The following is a 19,617-nucleotide window of genomic DNA, read 5'->3' on the forward strand; positions in this document are numbered from 1 at the left end:
ACCATAGAACCAAAGATTCTCCTCCCCTTGGAACCAAAAGACAAGGACATGACCAGAACTTAAAAGTCAGACTCCTATCAGAAGCAAGGGGTCCCTCATTCAGGAAGATCCAGTGTTAAAATTCCTTTCCCACATCATCATAAATGTTTAGAACCCCATCACAAATGTTTAGAATCTCATCATAAATGATTGAAGCCCACCAATCAAAAACCTGTCTTGCCAGTGTTTCTGTGTGCCAGCCTCATCTCCCTAACCTCTTAAATTTCACCCCAAATCCTGAACTGGGGAGATAGATCTGAGGGCACATGCCCCCCACCTCCCTGCAGATCAATCTCACAGAATAAAGCTGATCTCTTTTCACAAAGGCTGATGTTGTAATTAGTTGGTTTTTTATGCGCATTGGCCAAGAGAACCCCAATTATGTGTGGTAGCATAATCATGCCCATCTCCCTGTGTCTTTCAGTGTCTGGTCCATACATTTATAGCTTAGACAATCAGTGTCTTGCCTTTGAGCTCAGTAGTCCTCCTCCCTGGTTAGTAATTGACATCTTACTATCAAGCTTCTCTTGTGCCAAAGCTTCTATTAATTTGTGTTTCCTTCTGTAATCTGTCTTCTGTTAATCTGATAGACTGCCTTTTAGATCTCAAGTGATCACTTATACTAACCATGCCTGGAGTGACAGGGAGTCCCAGATTTTGGACATACCTTCAAACTTCAGATCTGTGAATTGCACTCATTTCCCAAAATTAATCCCTGGAATATCTAGACCATCTAAGATTCAACCTGAACCTATAAGTCTCCTCAGACTTATCTATAGTTTTCTAATAGTTTTAGATGTTTAACTTTCTAATAGTTTTCTAATGTTTAACTTTCTTTGCCTCCAACCAAATCCCGATAATGTGAGTCAAACATATTTATATTATTCTTATATATATTTTTAATAACTCACATTACTTTATAGTCATCTTGTGTTTTTAAACTCTTCCGAAAGCTTAAATAATAATGAAATTATTTTTTAAACTGATTACTATTATCTCACACATTTAAGAAATCCACCTCACAAGTAGACAGACTGTCAGAGTACAAATATTATCATTTGGACTATAGCATTTACAGCCTTAAATCTCCCCAATGATGAATGTACGTTTTTACTATTAGGTAACATACAGGACATGTGGTTCAGTCAAAGAAAACCACAATGTTAAAACTCTCATTCCGTGAAAAATGGGAAAGGAAACAAGGAAAAAAGAAGTGAAGTAAGGGAGGAAAGAAGAACCCAAAGAAAGATAAGAGGGAAGAAGGTGGGAAGAACAGATGGGTAAAGGAAGAATGAGAAGGAAGGGAGGAGGGAAGGAAGGAAGAAAGGATATGGGGTGCAGGAGAGGCAGGAGGACCAGGAGGATACAATACGTAACATCTTCCATGCATATAGTATAGGCCACATACGCACACATATATCTTTATATAAATGTATGTATTTTTTTTGTGTCTTCATATATATACCATTGTGGTATAATAAGAAATATATTTGATCTTTGTTCCTGGCACAGAGCTCCTAAAATCTTTGGAATTTCCTGAGTGATAGGAGTGTCTTTTCTTATTCATAATGAGACAACTCTTGAGTTTATGCTGCTAATGAGGTAATTTAGAATGGGATCCCTAGATGGTCTCAGGATGTGACTGGTCACCAGAAATCATTTGAAGTGATTGGAAGGTTGGAACTTCCCGCGAAACCTCTGATCTCCAGGGAGGAGAGTGGAATTGGAGATAAAACTTTATAAAAACTCTTGCACAAGAAGATTTGGTGAGCTTCTTAACTGGCATACACATCCTTGTGCTGGTGCCAGGAGCATGGTGCACCCCAACTCCACGAGGACAGAAGACCGTGGCTTCTGTTTGAGGGCTCTCTCTCAGTCTCTCTTAGAGCACTCACCCTGAGGGAGGCCAACTGCCATGTTTGAGGTAGCACTGAAGAGACGTCAACATGAGGAGGGACTGAGACATGAAAACAATCAACCATGTGAGTGACCTTAGAAGAGGACCTCCCCACCATCTTCTTCTCCCCATAGCTAAGTTTTCGTATGAAACCACAGCCCTGGCTGACCCCTTGACTGTAAATTCATGAGCGATCATGAGTCAGGGTGCTCACCTAAGCTGTATCTACAATGCTGACCCACAGAAACCATGAGATAAGAAATGTATGTTGGTTTAAGCCATCAGGTTTTGGAGTAATTTATTATGCAGCAAATGACAGAGAGAGGCAAGCCTGCATAGGCTGCTAATATGTGAGAGTTCTAGGACCCTACTGTGTGAACCAAAATCAACCCAATTCTAGGTCGATGCTGCCCAGTGGCAGTTCCCTACTGTAGTTTAGATATTGATGGGGATGGTGGAACTGCTGTTCTCTGGGACTTTCAGGACAGTGACAATCATCACTCAGCACATCCCCCTCCACCCTTCAATCCCAGGAAGTCATTGGCCAATCCTGCTCTATTCCAATCCATCCTGAAGATTTATAGTCTCTGCTTGAGTTGTGCATTATTTTGGGTCCTTTCTAATTGTCCAACTTAATCTTTTTCATTGCTCAAACCTAAATTATGTTTACAAGTGTAATAAAGATATGGATCAGCAGATGAGAGACTAAATCAAATAAATTGATAATACATAAGATTTTTCTAGCAACCATAGGTTATAACAAGTACTATTATAACAATATTTTTACATAAAAAGTCTAGATCCTAGCCAAAAATCCTATGTGTTAACTTCATATTCAAAACAATAAAATTCAGTACCAAAGAAATATTGATCACTCCCTTGGTATATATTGTAAAGGTATTTTATATTTATTATTTATAATTAGATTCTGTAGGTGCCAGCCTTGTGGCCAAGTGGTTAAAGTTCCATGCGCTCTGCTTGGGCAGCCCCAGTTCGCAGCGCACGTTTGGATCCCAGGTGCAGACCTACTCCTGTCATCAGCCATGCTGTGGAGGCATCTCACATACAAAGTAGAGGAGGACTGGCACAGATGTTAGCTGGGCTGATCTTCCTCCAGCAAAAAATGAGGAGGATTTGCAATGCAGTTAGCTCAGGGGAAATCTTCCTCACCAATAAAGAAACAAATAATAAAATTAGATTCTGTAAAAAATCATTCTTCTTTCTTGTCACAAAGACAAAACAAAACAACAACTTTTTTTAAAAAACAACAACAACGCAATCGAGAGAGTTCTTATACAGGACTAATGAGTACCTGACATTGTTTCCTATTAATGGGTGGCAGAATTTCAGACCGAGGAAAGGAACGGTTGCTCGTACAAGCCAGCCAGCTGGTCAGGCTGATGGAATGCTTCTGCTTAACTCTAGGTCTCTGGTGTGTTAAAGGCTTTGCCTTCTGTAACCGCAACTCCCACGGATCAGGATCTTTTCTGAACGGTGAATTGTATATACCTGGAATCTAGGAAAGAAGAACATAATTTTGACTTTCATCTTTAATATCCACACGAAATAAAAGGAAGATAAAGTTGTACCACAAAAATTTTCACATGTTAAAGGACTGTTTTAAACTACAACTCTAGTTCTTAACTAGACTTCAGATTCATCGAAGGAGGCTACAAAAAATTTTGTCTCCACTCCAGACCAATAATTTCAGAATCATTCCTGGCTGAAGACTAAACATGTTAAAAACTACCGAGTTAGTTTCTATCTGCCACACATGGCATATTTTATATAACTGTATTTATGAAAAAAAATACCAGAAGGACCTTAAGTCATTCATTCTGTATTCTAACCATTAACTATGTACATTTTAATATGTAATCATATCTATAAGTCATACATTCACTCACGTAAACTCAAATATACAATGCATGAACCAGTTGCAGCTACAAGGTAGGTACTCAATAAGTATTTGATTGGTTGAATGATTATGCATCACACAACCTAATTCATGGCACTCACTTTAAGTTCTTTACTCTAAAATAATAATCCAACTGGTGGTATCATATATGTGTGTATATTATGTATCATTCAAAATAAGGTCCTGTATTTAACGAGTTGTATTCATGTGGTTAGGTGCTATATTTCTGTATTGTTATACTACTTTTGCTATTTCTACCACTCATCTTGCCACACATTGCATCAAAATAGTCAAGACTTAGCACAGTGCCTGCTGTGCAACTGAGGTTCAGTAGATGTATGTATGACAAATAGTAAGGCCAGGTTTAGCTGATGTCCACTGTCTAAAAACTGTATGGTGTTTGAGTACACAAACTGTAAAGAACCATATTTTGATACTCTTTTCATATATACAAATGCATATTCATAAGGAAAAGTTACATTTTAAAGGATAGTACGACTTGTTTGGTTGCTCTGTAGACACTGTAGACTAATGTAAAGAATGTATCCATTAAACCTCTCTGTTTTTCCTAAAAATGTGCTTTTCTCTTATGCCCCCATCATAGCCATAAATATTTCTGGTTGCTATATGTACCTCATGGAATCAGCAGTTCCAAAGTATTATGGTTAACTAGGAGAGTTGTCTTTGAAAAACTATCCTAGAAAATTTCATATGTCCAGGCTAACACTTCATTAATTGTTAACATCTATCTCATACCAACTCAGGCTCGAGTTAGCACCCATTCCTAGTGCTTCTTCAATAGCCCGGAGTTAATTCCATCCCAGGACCTATCACATTGCTTTATAGTTACCTTTGTGTGTGTCAATCTTCCTCAAGCAAGTGGCTGGTGCACAGGGCCTCTGTTTTAGATATTTTTGCATCCCCAGGGCCTGGCAGAGCGCCTGGCACATAGTGGACACTCAAAAAATAAATGCTAAATGCTTATCTAGAATAACAATGTGCTGTTCAGAAAGGCCCATGAAGCCTCTATTTCACTCTTGTTTTCCAAAGCCACTTAAATATCTTAGCAAAATATTTGAGGTTTATTTCAAAATCTTATCAACTTCTTTCAAAGAAGTTATAGATTAGAGTCATGTGCAGTATAACGAGATTTCGGTCAACGATGGACCCCATATACAATGGTGGTCCCATAAGATTAGTAGCATATAGCCTGGGTGTGTAGTAGGCTATACCATCTAGGTTTGTGTAAGTACACTCAACGATGTTCACACAACGAAGACATCACCTAAGGACACATTTCTCAGAATGTATCCCCTTGGTTAAGCGACACATGACTGTATATCCTCCCCCAAGCCTGGAATGTCTTTCTTCCTTTTTTTTATCACCAAAATTATACCCATCTTTAGGACAAATTCAAATACTTTTTCCACAGAGTCTTCTAAAGGCTATTTACCTTTACCATAGCCTTTGATGTATACCTCGTTTACAACAGGTATTAGAGGACACTTACCACAGGCTGGTTATGTTATTGCCAGCCACAGAATCGTTCTCCTAACCCCACCCTCTCCCACGACTGAGAAGGATTTGATGGGAGTGACCACTTTTTATTCATCTCTGTACCCCTCTTAGATCCAGCAAAAGGTTGCTAAGCTAGTAGCTGCTCAGTATTGATTGAATTGAATTCGTATATAGAGAATGGTATCTTATTTAAATTTCTTCATTTTAATCAACATTTCGTGAGAATATTTTAATATATGATAATAACGATTAGGATATCAAAATGATTTGTAAGGATCGTTTGTTAACCTAATGAAGCCAGCTACATCTGGAGGCTACATTTAGACCCCACTCTAATTTGGCTCAAAACATTTAAAAATTCTATTTTCTTAACTGAAGTAAAAGAAGAGAAAAGGCACTTATAATAGTTTTTCAGTCAGAGTTTGTCTTAGAAATCTTGCTTTCTATAGATGAGTTCTATACCAAATATATTCTTTGCAAGTCCCTAGTGTTTCCATGGAATTCTTATTCCTTCTGGGGTACTGTCTCTGAGGGTTAACGTGACTATTGTCTGAGACGTATGTGGGAGCATAGCTGCCGGAGCTGAGAAATGACCGTGTTTCCTTAAAGTTCTCAGCAAGAGTAATTGAATGTAGACTATCTTACTAAATGCTGGACTGTGACAGTGTGTTAACACCCTGACTATCTCCTAACAGCAGGGCAATTATTTGCTGAGTGGGATTTTTATAAATCCCCTGGCACTAGTATGTCCTGATAATTATGATGAAGTGCATTGGTCAGTGTTGATTCAGCAGTCCCTACCCCAGCAAATATTTCATTCACAGTTCTCTGGCCCACTTTCCCTTTGTAGTTCTTAGCAATCTTTACTACTATTCTGCATTTGCTTAGCATCTTATTTATTTAAAGCATTTTTTATTAAAACTTAGAACCCAAATGTAGTTTAGACAGCCCTCCTTTCAGAACTGTTTTCCTCACAGTAGTCACAAATGCTGAATTCCTTCTGAATCACAAATTCAGAAAATACTTTTTATTTTTGTTTCTTTTTGTGGCAATCAGTGACTCTTGTTTGAGGCATAATTGTCATTGGCAAAAGTAAAATTTGAATTCTCCCCCCGACCCTGTATACTTAATAGTTCTTCAATCCTGGAATAAGCAGTTACTTTGAAATCATGAGAAAGTATTATTTTTCATATGGCAACATATGAAATTGGAGCACTAGGAATTGTGTTTTGGGAATTCTAGGTGTATGCGGTCCTGTTTCAAATTCTTTTTATTTTACAGAAACTTGTTTTAAAAGTAAACCTCAGAAACAAAGAGAACAGAAAAAAATTAGACTGTAGCTTCCCCCAGGCAATTACAAAATAAAGGTCAATGCGTGAGTGGAAAATAACCATAAAAACATTCTTCATGAAATAAAACAGTAGATGCTCCAAATATAACGAGTATATCCATTTGCTTTTGAATCCATTGCATTTTTAAAGTACTTTCCTGTTCAATCCTTAAGCATGAGAATAAAAACTGAGAAGAAAAGAGCCAACTGATAGATTGTTAGAAATATGGAAGAGTTCAAAATATTAATGTAATGCTAAGGGTGACTGGGTAACAAATGGTACATTTGCTCGTAGCTCAACCTGACATAATTAATATTCCAGGTCATGCTTAAGTTCCTGTGATGGAGGGTCTGAAGGGGGGAATTCAAGAAAAATATATATCTATTATATAACTCATTGCCTTTTTTTTTTTTCCTTCTGACGAGTCGGAATCATAGCCTTTAAAAAAAATCAGTGCTTTCACAGCTCATTTACCGTATTCACCACTGGGCCACCAGTCAGCAGCCGGGCCTGCTGCAGGAGGTCAGTACGAAGCTATTAGCAGAGTCCTCTCCTGAGATTTCTTGGGTCTTATTGAGTTGAATGTTAGCATGACAGTACTGCAAATAACTCAGTTGTAGGCTTTTTTTTTTTTTTTAAACAGTTAGCACAGATTTCCCCATAGTGCTGGTCACTCTAGAAAATTATTGCTGAAAATGAAGTCCCCAAAGCTAGCTGGCGGTAGCCCTTCTAAGTCATGAAAAATGTGAAAACTGAAAAATATGTCGTCATCCCTTAGGATCAACTTTGTCTTTTGCGACTCGTGGTAATGTTTTTAAAAATCAACAGCAAACCATTATTCACAAGTGGCTTAAAAATTATAAAATAGAGCAACTGAGACAATAGCAAGTTAAGGTTGTTTTATTTACTTAAAGAAATAATAATTAACACTGTATCAATATAAATAAATAGGGTAGTTGCTCGCGGTTGAGACTGAAGGAGTGCTGGACTGTCTTCATTGACGTGAAGTTAGCAAATGTGTTAAATTAATTTCTAAAATACCGACACCTTGAAGATTTTAAATGATATATTTCAAATTCAATTAAAATATATATTTTCTATCTATATTTGATTTAAATTGCAAAGAGAATACACATGAGGAGGTCTCCATATAGGTTGCAAAATATAATTTAAGAAAGCTATCATGTCTACTGGTCTATTTGCATTTCCCATCTAGCCATGTATACACGTGCATGCAAATGTGGCTGGAGATCCAAGAAGATTTCTAATGGGGGCAAAGTTAATAGCTCGTAGCAGTTATTCAGGTAGATAGATATTTTTAAATGATAAATTACAACATAGTTAAATTGTATGTAGTTTACTATTTTAATCTGTAAGGTGGTGGAAAAGATGAACTATCACACTTCACTTAATTAGACCATCACTAAACAGAATGGTTTCTCTTATTTCTCTTCCAAAGACTATGTAGATTTAGTTATATTTTATGCCCAAATGGTCTTATTAATATGTTTATTTTTTTTCTCATTACAATTAAAACCTTCTCTTCGCACAAAATCACCCTAAAAATAATCTTAAAAAATTATAACCACTTAAAAATTACTATTCACTGAAAGCTATTTGATTATAAATGTGTATATTTTATTTTATTAATAGCATTTAAACCATCTATTTATGTATCTACTTTATTTTATATTTAGTATTATAGTGAGAGCATGTTAACATGACATTAAAAATGGTTTATACGGTTGCCTAAAATGTTTTCAACAGTTTTTTTCTTCTATAAATTATATAGGGAAAAAATCTCAAAGAAGAGCCAGTTCAAAAACACTATTAAAATATGTAAATATATTTACATTAACTTTGTTTTATCTAGTAAAATTTAATCCCCAATTGCCGGCCCATTGGTGCAGTGGTTAAGTTCACGTGCTCCGCTTTGGCAGTCTGGGGTTTGCTGGTTCGAATCCTAGGCGCAGACCTATGCACTGCTTATCAAGCCATGCTCTGGCAGGCATCCCAAATATAAAGCAGAAGATGATGGGCATGGATGTTAGCTCAGGGCCAGTCTTCCTCAGCAAAAGAGGATTGGCAGGAGATGTTAGCTCAGGACTAATCTTCCTCAAAAAAAAATAAATAAATTTAGTCCCAAATTATAATATAGAGTGGGGTTATGCTAATGTAGACCCCAGATGTAGCTGGCTTCATTAGGTTAACAGAATGATCTTTATAAATCATTGTGATATCCTAATCATTATTTTTACATATTAAAATATTCTCATGAAATGTTGATTAAAATGAAATTTAAGTAAAATATCATTGTCTATATGATATCTTATAGAGATACTAATTCTATTCAATAAATATTGAGCATCTACTAACTTAGAAACACTGTGCTGGATCTAAGGGGAGTACAGAGATCAATAAGAAATGACCACTCCTATCAAGTCCTTATCAATAATGGGAGAGGGTGGGATTAGAGAATGATTCTATGACTGGTGAAAACATAATCAACCCATAGTAAGTGTCCCCTAATACCTGTTGTAAACAAGGTATACATCAAAAGCTATGGTAAAGGTATATATCCTTTAGAAAGCTCTGGAAAAGTATCTGAGTTTGTCCTAAAGATGGGTATAATTTTGGCAATAAAAGAAGGAATAAATGCATTCCAGGCTAAGGGGAGGGTAAAAATAAAGACATTTTATGGGAAAGCTTAGGGCCAGTATTCAGTGAACATCACGTTGGCCAGTTTAAGGATGAGGCTATAGTCAGAGATGAGCTTGTAAAGATAAATTGAGACCAAATTCTAGAAATCTGCAAGATTGCACTTAATTCTGCATAAAATGGGAATCTCTTGATTTACACATTCTCTTCTGGAAGGTAAACCCAGAAAAAAGTCTGAAGCAGGCCCTACTGGTGCATGAAGGCTACAGAAAGACTCTCCATGGAAACACAGGTGAAAAACACAGTTTAAAGAGACAAAGAGAGAGTTGGAATCAGACTCAGATATAGCAGGGATACTGGAAATATCAGACTAGGAATTTAAAACAACTATGATTAATATGTTAAAGGAATTAATGGAAAAAGTAGACAACATGCAAGAACAGATGGGCAAAGGAAGCAGAAATATGGAAATTCTAAGAAGGAACCAAAAAGAAATGCTGGAGATCAAAAGTATGGTAACAGAAATGAAGAATACCTTTGATGGATTTATTCATAGACTGGACATGGCTGAGGAAAGAATCTTTGAATTTGAAGATATGTCAACAGAAACTTCCAAAATGGAAAAGGAAAAAAAACCAAATCTGATAAAAGTGTAACAGAATGTCCAAGAATGGTGGGACTACTACAAAAGGTATACTATACACGTAATGGGAATACCAGAAGGAGAAGGACGAGAAGAAATATTTGAAATAATAATAATGGAGGATTTCCCCAAATTAATGTAAGACACCAAATCACAGATCCAAAAATCTCAAGGAACCCCAAACAGGATAAATGCCAAAAAAACCCTACACCTAGGCATATCATATACAAATTTCAAAAAATCAAAGATGAAAAAATGTTATAAGAAGCAGAGGGAAGGGGCGGGCCCAGTGGTATAGCAGTTAAGTTCACACATTCTGCTTTGGTGGCCCAGGGTTCAACTGTTCACATCCCGGGTGCAGACCTATGCACCACTTGTCAAGCCATGCTGTGGTAGGCATCCCACATATAAAGTAGAGGAAGATGGGCATAGATGTTAGCTCAGGGCCAGTCTTCCTCAGCAAAAAGAAGAGGATTGGCAGCAGATGTTAGCTCAGGGCTAATCTCCTCCAAAAGAAAAAAAAAAAAGAAGCAGAGGAAATAAACACCTTACCCAGAGAAGAGCAAAGATAAGAATTACACCCAACTTCTCCTCAGAAACCATGCAAACAAGATGAGAGCAGAATGGAATACACCAGCAGAGTGAATTGTAATGTCACCTATGAACTTTGGGTGATAATGACATGTAGAGGTAGAGAGTATATGTCAACTCCCCACTCAAGTTGGCTGTGAACCCAAAACTGCTCAAAAAAAAAAGATAAAGCCTAAAAAAAAAAAACTTAAACACCCTCCTAGCATATAACACAACAATTCTATTCCTGGGAATCTATACGAGAGAGATGAAAATATATGTCCACACAAAGACTTGCATGAGAATGTTTACAGCATCATTATTTAAAGATGCCAAAAATTGGAAATAATCCGAATGCTCATCACAGGTTAATAAATTAACTGAATGCGGTTATCCACAGAATGAACCACGACTCAACAACAGGAAATGAAACACTGTAACCTGCTATAACATGGAAGAATCTCAAAAACATTATGCTAAATAAAAGAAATTAGATGCAATACCACATATCGTATAATTCCAATTATATAAAATGTCCAGAAAAGGCAAATCTAGATAAAGATATGTGTAGAGGCAGAGGGTTTAGGGGAAATCTCTGCACCTTCCACTCAGTTTTGCTGTGAACATAAAACTGCTCTAAAACAACATCTACTAAATAAAAAAGTATATGGCACTACCAGCCCTCGGTCTCTTAAGCCAGAAACCTGAGAATTATCCTTGATGATGAGTATTCTTCCCCCACCCCTTATATCCAACCTGCCAACAAGTTCTATTAATTCTACCTCCAAAATAGACCTTCAGTCCACAGGCTTCTATTCATATCCATTGCCAACACCCTTGTCCAAGCAACCATATCATCTTTACCGAAGGCTTCAGGCTTATATTTAGTACCTCTCCATATGCTCTGCTTTGAACCCTTCTTATCCTCCACAGGGAAGCCAGAGTAACAGTTAAAAATGAGGGGCTGGCCCAGGGGTGCAGCAGGTAAGTTTGCACGCTCCACTTTGGTGGCCCGGGGTTTGCCCGTTCGGATCCTGGGCGTGGACCTACATACTGCTTATCAAATCATGCTGTGGCAGGTGTCCCACATATAAAAAATGGAGGAATATGGGCACAGATGTTAGCTCAGGGCCAATCTTCCTCAGCAAAAAAAAAAGTGGGGGGAGAGGATTGGCAGCGGATGTTAGCTCAGAGCTAATCATCCTCAAAAAATAAATAAATACATAAAACAATTGCTTTAGTCTCTAAAAGACTATAAATAGTTTTTCAATGCACCTAAGAAAAACCTAACAAATTCTTCACAAAGTCCTTTTTTCTATTCCAACCTCATTTAAGCCACTCTCCCCTTCCCTCACTACACACTATTCACATTGACTTTCTTTCATTTCCTCAAAACATGCCAGACTCTTCCATGACTCAAATTCACCAGAAATGTTTTTTCCATCTGCTTATTGCCTGGCCACAGTATACTTATCCTTAAGAAATCACATCAGATATCACGTTTTTAGAAAGATCTTTCATGATCCCATACACATTGTCCTATTATATTCTTTGTCTCAAAGTCTCCTGTCCATTTTCTTCATGGTACTTACAACTTTTAATGATACACATATATGACTATTTGTTTCTTAACGTCTATCTCCCCAACTTGGATTTAAACTCCATCAGGGCGAGAACAGTGCCCATTTTCTTGACCTCTATATACTTCAGTTTATGGTTCTCAACTTTGCCTACATAGTATAGTCATTTGGGGAACATGAAAAATACTGATGTCCAAGCTCTGCCCTGGACCAACTCAATCAGAATCTTTGAAGCACATGTCTGGGCATTGTTTAGTTTTTTGTTTTTGTTTTTGTTTTTTTTGAGGAAGATTAGCCCTGAGCTAACATCTTTCATGAAGAAGGGCAGCAGTGTCAACTGCTGGGGAGAAGTGGGACAGCAGGAGGATGGGGAATGCACAACTGGAGTGGTAATTAGAAGGTGACAGGTGACTTCTGCAGAAGCAGATTCTGCTCCTGTGGCACAGAGACCACAAAGTAATTCACTGAACGTGAAGAAGGAAAAAGAAGTGGAGGCTGGTTTGAGACTTCCAAAGCAATATCATTGACTGAAAAAAATATCTTTTTTTTCCCAGTCAGGATTTCCTTTGAACCATATTGCATTTTGAAAGACTTTCTGAAAAAGAGTCCACATAAAAGACTTTCTGGGGAACCTTCCCCACTAAATGATTCCTTTACCTCTTTATCTATAAGAGTCTGGTCTCTATTTTACTGATCCCTGCAAGAACTGGATGAAAGTGGCTTGTTTCTTGCTTAGGTAGTTTCTCTCCACCTGACAGCCAACCCCACCACCGTCACCACAAACACGGCCTCATCTACCTCCTCCTGTGTCCGCCACGTTGGCAAGCTCTTCAGATTTGGCTGTGATTCCTGTTTTTCCATTTGAGTCATAGCCTTGATACTTTATAAATAATTATAAAACACTGAAATTAGTGTTGATATGGAAGTATATCCATCCCGCGACTAGACTATTCTGTGGAGCTGGGGGGCCTGGGCTTCGAGCAGTATCATGAATGAAGGAAGAGAAGGGATTTGTCTGGTGTGTAAGGTGGGAGAAGGCATTCCAAGTAAACAACAACAACAAAAACAAGACGTGCAAAGGAACAGAAACTTTAAATAACTTTGACGTGAAAGAACTATACATAGCCCCACAGGATATCAGAGTAAACAAAAGACATGAGAATTACTGAGGAAGACTTGAGAAGAAATGATCAGAGTAGGAGACAAAGCTGATCACAGTGTCACAAAGGCCAAAGGAGGTTTCAAGATTACAGGTGTGGTGAGCAGCGGGCAAACCTCCAAAAGGTTCCATGGATTTATAATTAGGAGATTCCCATGCCCGGACCAAGACACATTTTCAGTAGAGCCGTGGAAATGGACACTGAATTCCACAATGATTTGAAAACTCCCCATCGCGACTCTTCTCATACACAATTTCCACACATTCTGAGCTGGCTTATTATACATACTAATGGAGGCTGCATGCCCGAAGAAAAATAGTGAAGCGTGTTTTTACGACCACCATCCCCCTAGAAACCTTCCATTATACACCTTTCTTTCCCCCTCTGGAAACCTAGTTTTCTCTTGCTTGGTCTTCTACAGATGATTTGATTTGAAAATGATTTCATAGTTTGGGTTTAAAAGATGACTCCAAAGACAGTTGCTAAAAGAAAATTACTTCGCATTACAGAAACTGTCACCTGAATGAAAATTCTCTTTTGTTAAAGAAAATGTACCAATAGAATGGAGCATTTGTCAAACTTTATTCCCAGTGTTATGTGGGGCTCTGCAAGAAACTGATTTCCCAAGTGTCTTTGAAGAAGGATTTTTTAAGCAAACAGGTGGAAGCCATTTTAAGTTTTATCAAAGTATAGGATTGACTGCCTCGTGAGGGAGGGCGATGTCTTAATCTGGTTGGTCACAATCTTGTGTCCAGATCTTAAAGACCATCTCCTTTTCAGACTACTGTGCTCTCACACCGTCTTATTCTGTACACCTGTGGCTTCTCATATAGAAATTATTAATTAGTACCTCTTAGGGTACTAATCACTTTGTGATTATTGAACTGAGTCATTAGGATTTTTGTACTTTTCTGTGTGTTATCCTTCAATACAAATTTTAGGCTACCTTCTGCTTTCCTTTTTTGCTCTCATCTCCTGGATGGTTGGGAGCCCAGAAAATTCCACTATGCTTCACAACCATATTATCTTTTATTACCACTCAAACTGTAACATAATTTGGCCACAAAATAGAGGGAAAGAAAATTGATGGAAAGAAGTTGGCCAATGCAAGATTTTGATCAAAAAACTGATCTGATCTAAAACGAGTCTCTAGCTTTTTGGGTGTATTACTGGGTTGCTTCGCAAGTTATGTGGTCTCTTTGTTTACTTTCCAGAATCTGAGGAACCAGTACCTCTTTGTACTTTTTAATCCATAATTCATTTTCAGTCTACTATATTATCACTATTAACTGAAATTAGGAATGGGAACAGCAATTTAAATTTCTCCTAGGAGATAGGTGGATCAAGTCACTATTTAGCTATTTGCTTTTCGGTCAGATTGCTTATGTCCATATAATTTTCTGCCAAATTAATCACAGGTCTCCTTTATACTCTCTGGTATACTCATCCTCAACTACCCTCTTACTTATCCCAATACTTCTTATTCCCTTGCCTACAATCCTTTCACCCTGCCCTGTGGAACCTCTCCCATCTATCCTAAACAACTTCCCTATGTCCCCAAACTTTTCAATAAATACATTCTCTACCTTTTTTTTATTATATTACAATTGAAGCTTCCTTCTCCTCTAGAAAACCACTTCCCCTGCAGCCCTACTGAGCAAAGCATTTCATTCCCTGTATCAGGGTGACCAGAGACAAATTTGCATTATCTCAGTTCTCCAATGTCACTTTCAAACCAGTACTCATCTACTTTCCTGCAATCTGAGTATCTCCTCTTTTGTCCCTCCTTATGGTTGCCATACACAGACTCGCTGGTCATTCCCCCATATTCATAATAGCCTTTGGCACTTAGTTCAGTTTTCCTTTCTACTATGTGTTCTGGGATGATTTTAAGAGATTTAAAATCTAGATGGTCGACCCATCCCAATAGCACAGCTCCACAGTTCTTTCACTCCTTCGTCTTCACTGACCTTCACCTTTATACAGTATTAGCCACACCCCATACATCCTCTTTATCCAGAACTGCTGCGTGTTAACAATTCAACCTTAAACATCAATATCTCACCCTTCTACCACAACTTTCTAGTCCACTAGCTTTCTCAGATTCTTATTCTTGCCAACCATAAGATTCATTCCCTAAAAATCTCAAGTCAATGAACCCCTCAAGCTTTTCCTAATCTATCATCTCCTTTTTGCCCTCACTTTTCCCCCTACTTATCTGAGCCACATGGCCGATTATCTTCACTGCTCAAGACCCTAACATCCACCATCCTGCTATATCCATATATCCACTGGGCCGTACTCCAACCCAGAATCCATTCAACCATGCATATGGCATAGTGGTTAATTAAATCTGGATTCCCAACTCCACCTCTTTTTACCTCTGTGAGCTTCACCTGTGTTACTTTACCTCAATGTATCATGGCTTTCTCCTCTGAAATAATGGAACTACCTCAACAGGTTGATAAAGATTAAATATGCTAATACAGCTAAAGTGCCTAACACAAAGTAAGTACTCAATAAACGCTAATTTTTTAAAAGAGGTAGTATCATGCAGTCATTGTGAATGTGAGCTCTGAAACTAGACCATCACTTTCTAACGCTGACCTTGGGCTCCTTACTTAATCTCTTTGAGCCTCATCCATAAATTGGGGGTCATAACAGTCTCCCTTATAGGGTGGTATATGAGCATTAAGAGAGGTAATTCGTATAAAGCAGCTAGAAGAATACTTAGTTCACAGGAAGTATTCAATAAATATCAGCTGCTGTTACTATTGTTATTCTGCACACTGACAAGCTCAGGCTGCCGATAACTGCGGGAATAAATCATACAGCCAGGCAGACGGGAGACTCTCCATATTTACAGGCTTGAAATTTAGCTGGGCCCTTGGTGCCACTACACAGCCCTCCCTCTCTGATTCTTCTCAGGATTATTTTAGAAGATTAACCAGAATATTGAAGTCTTCAAACATCAATTACTTTAACCTCCAACCCTCCCTACAAAAGTATCCATATATGATCCTACACTTGTTTTATTCCTTCCTGACTTAGAGATTAAGGTGTCCTCCCACCTTTTTAAGCCTACAACTTTATGCTCTTCATCACATCCTCTCCCATCTTTTCTGGGTCCAAAGCTATTTACTTACTTCATCCCTCCTATATTTTCAAGCTTTCTCCTGCAAGGACCTCTTTTTTGAACATATTCAAGTTTCTTTCATTTTAAAAACCCTCCTCTAACACTGCTTCCTTGGCAAGCCTATGAATCTAATTAACGTGGAGTACATATTTCCCATTCCTCATGCTTTCCCTGGCCTTTCTCTGCCTTTCACTCTAGCAAGGAAGAAGGAATGAGTTCTCAGTTTGCTGCATCAGGAAAGGAGCTGGTCCAGCTCAGTGAGGCCCTTCCTCCTGCCTCCTGAAAGTCAGCCTGCCCATGCCTCTGCTCCCACTTGCTTTAAGATGTACAAAGATGGACTCGGTTTTCCTGCTTTGCCCACGATTGAGAGGTAGATTTAATTACGGAATGAAGCTCACTATTGCTTCAGATACAAACTTCTAATCCAGCTTTCAATACCAATAAAACTAATACCTTTGATCTTCATCTGTCTTTTCTATCTTTTTCTCAACTTTCTCTGAACTCAGGCAGGGAAAAGGCGGGTATAAGTATCGGGCTCTTTAGAAGAACCCCGTCACCTCTCTTTCCCTTCTCAGCCAGTTTCCACCCTGACCATGGACCAGTCTGTAACAGTGCTTTGGCAAATATCATGACTCACTTTTGCCATTGACCATATTGACATGTCAGATGGTGATTCACATACCAAAAAATATCGTTTCAGTTTTATCATTTGGGACATAACAAGCCCAGTTCTTTCACTGCCATGAGTATTCATGAATTGAAGTAAGTACTACTCGTTAGACCAAGTATTACTAGGAAGACACTTGCATTCTTATAGTTATCTCTTCACCTTACATAAAATGATCACAAAATAATGCATAACTCAGTGTTGAATGGAATTTCTCTTGTTTCAGAATTTCAGCTGATATCTCAAAGATGAAAATACTTAATAGATGACAAGTGTCCCGCCTTCCTCCTCTCTTCATGGCTCTTTCCTAACAGGACAAACACATGGCTGAAAAGCTATCCAGAAGTGCCCATGAAGGCCCGCTTGCCTTCCTGTGAGAGGGCCCTGCATCTCAAACTTCTGCCTCCCTCCCACCTCCTGATGTTTAAAGGAACTAATAAGCTAATTCACCCAGCCATTAAAGGCTAATAATGTTGAATACATTGTCTAGTAGATACCTTCAAATAAGTAGAACTTTAAAGATATGATTTCAGCCATCATCCAGGAAAATATTCTTGAGATAGGAGCTTTCTCAGCCCTTTTCAAACCATACCATAAAGAGAAAACATGGTTTTGAAGACAGCCAAATTCAGTTTGAATTTCAGCTCCACCCTATCAGTTATGGAAACTGGTTTGACTTGGGCCATAAGGAGTCTTTAAAAATGTTAGCTTCCCCTTCGCCTTTTCTTTGTATATAAGATTTGCCCTTTAAAAAAACATACAAAATATATTTTAGCAAATATAAACATCAGTTACTAAAAATTATTACAGCTGTCAAAATAATTGTTTTAGTGCAATAATTGGGAATGAAATAAAAGCCACCTTTCTTGTTTGGAATGTAAAAGTATTATAAATCAGAATTAAGACGTATATAAACCATTCATTTATTAGTCAATTGATATTACTGGTGAGCCTACTTTGGTATTAGAAATTGGGGATATTAAAATGACATGATTGCTCTCCTTTATGAATTCACCTACATTAGAGGGAAGTGGATGTAACCATAATACCAATGGTAAAGGTTATATTAAGAAACAGAAGGAGGAAGCAAGGAAAATCTCTGCCTTGGAAGGTCAAGGAAAGCTCAACAACACTTTCATCATTCAGATGGCAGTTGACAGAGAAGTTGATTTTGGTATGGATATATAAATAAGAATCCAGGTACAATAAATTGAATCATTTTAATGATGTGAGTTCAAGAATAATATAGATGAGCATAAATTAACTTATGCATATAAAGCATAAATATAAATAATGAATCTGAGTACAACAAAATTATATTATCTTAATGATTCACAGTTTATTTCAATGGGATATTAGAACTAAAATTATATGCATATGTGTATATATACATGCTTTAACTTAAAAGTAAATGGAAAATAAAGCCAAATAGATTTAAGAGAAAAAAATTTGAAATTCAACTCAAGGAGCCTAATAAACTAAGCAGGAACGTTTTACACTAGATAAGCATGTTGAAAATGTAACTTTTCTCTAAACTAAGAAAGATGACATCTTTTTGGTAAGACTTGTCTTTCAGTATAATAATAGCTATTGAGACATGCAGCTTATTTATTTTAGGCGCAAGAGATATTCAGAGATGAAGACATACAGACAAATTCTTTCCCTTCCCTCTCTTCTCCACACCTTCCTTCCATTTCCTCTTTTGTTTTACTGTCTGCTGTGATACTGTGTGGAGAGCTGAACTCTTTTTTGAGTGACATACTTCTAACTGTCAAAAGATACAGTACCAAAAAAACACCAACTAAGCTATTAGTTTAACAGAAAACCCGCCACTTTATAATAAAATGCTTAAACTCATGGGAATCACACCAAAATGAAACTAATTTTATATATTCTTAAAATAAACAATTGTAATTCCTCTTTGGTTATATTCCTTTCATAATTATAATAAATACATAAAATAATGAGCAAACTTTTGATGTTTTCAAAAACATTTATCTACTTTATATTGCATTTAATCTTGAGTTCATAGATGACTTCTTGTGTTGGACTATACCTTAATCTAAGCTCAAAAGTTAAGAAATACTCACATTCTTAGCACTGTCTTTAATGACCAAGTCAGCCACATTAGTCAATGTCTGAGCATCTTAACCATTGACTTAGTTAAGGGTTCAATTGAGGAAAATATTTGGAAGTATAATCTCTCCCCTATGTCCCTAGTTTTACTACGAAGGGCCCGGTGTGCTTGATTATAGGGTGAAGGGCTAGGGAAGAGGGTAAGGAGGACAATTAGAGGAAGAAAGAGAAGGTAAGAAAGAAGGTGAATTAAACCTAAACCTGAGGTTTTAAAATTTGGCCACCAGATACTCAGTTGAAATATTTCAGAGGTTTCCAGTACAGAAGAGTGAATTAAACATCAAAGATAAATAGGGCCAGTCCGGTAGTGTAGTGGCTAAGTTCATGCACTCCACTTTGGAGGCCCCGGTTTCGCAGATTCAGT

The 19,617-nt window shown here is 37.5% G+C and overlaps 1 protein-coding gene across 3 annotated transcripts in view; it reads right to left on the bottom strand.

Moving 5' to 3' along the window:
• SPATA17 (spermatogenesis associated 17) overlaps positions 1 to 19,617 on the bottom strand; it is a 196,395-nt gene that overhangs the window by 76,184 nt on the left and 100,594 nt on the right. For all 3 annotated transcript variants that reach the window (XR_006891207.1, XM_046679665.1, XM_046679664.1), the window contains one exon: positions 3,249 to 3,452. Coding sequence is in view for 2 of the 3 variants with exons in the window: in XM_046679665.1 (XP_046535621.1) it covers positions 3,249 to 3,452 (204 nt within the window). In the remaining variant the exon portion in view is untranslated. The remainder of the gene's footprint in view (positions 1 to 3,248; positions 3,453 to 19,617) is intronic.

Source organism: Equus quagga, chromosome 12 (assembly GCF_021613505.1).
Source record: "Equus quagga isolate Etosha38 chromosome 12, UCLA_HA_Equagga_1.0, whole genome shotgun sequence".
Classification (NCBI taxonomy): Eukaryota; Metazoa; Chordata; class Mammalia; order Perissodactyla; family Equidae; genus Equus; species Equus quagga.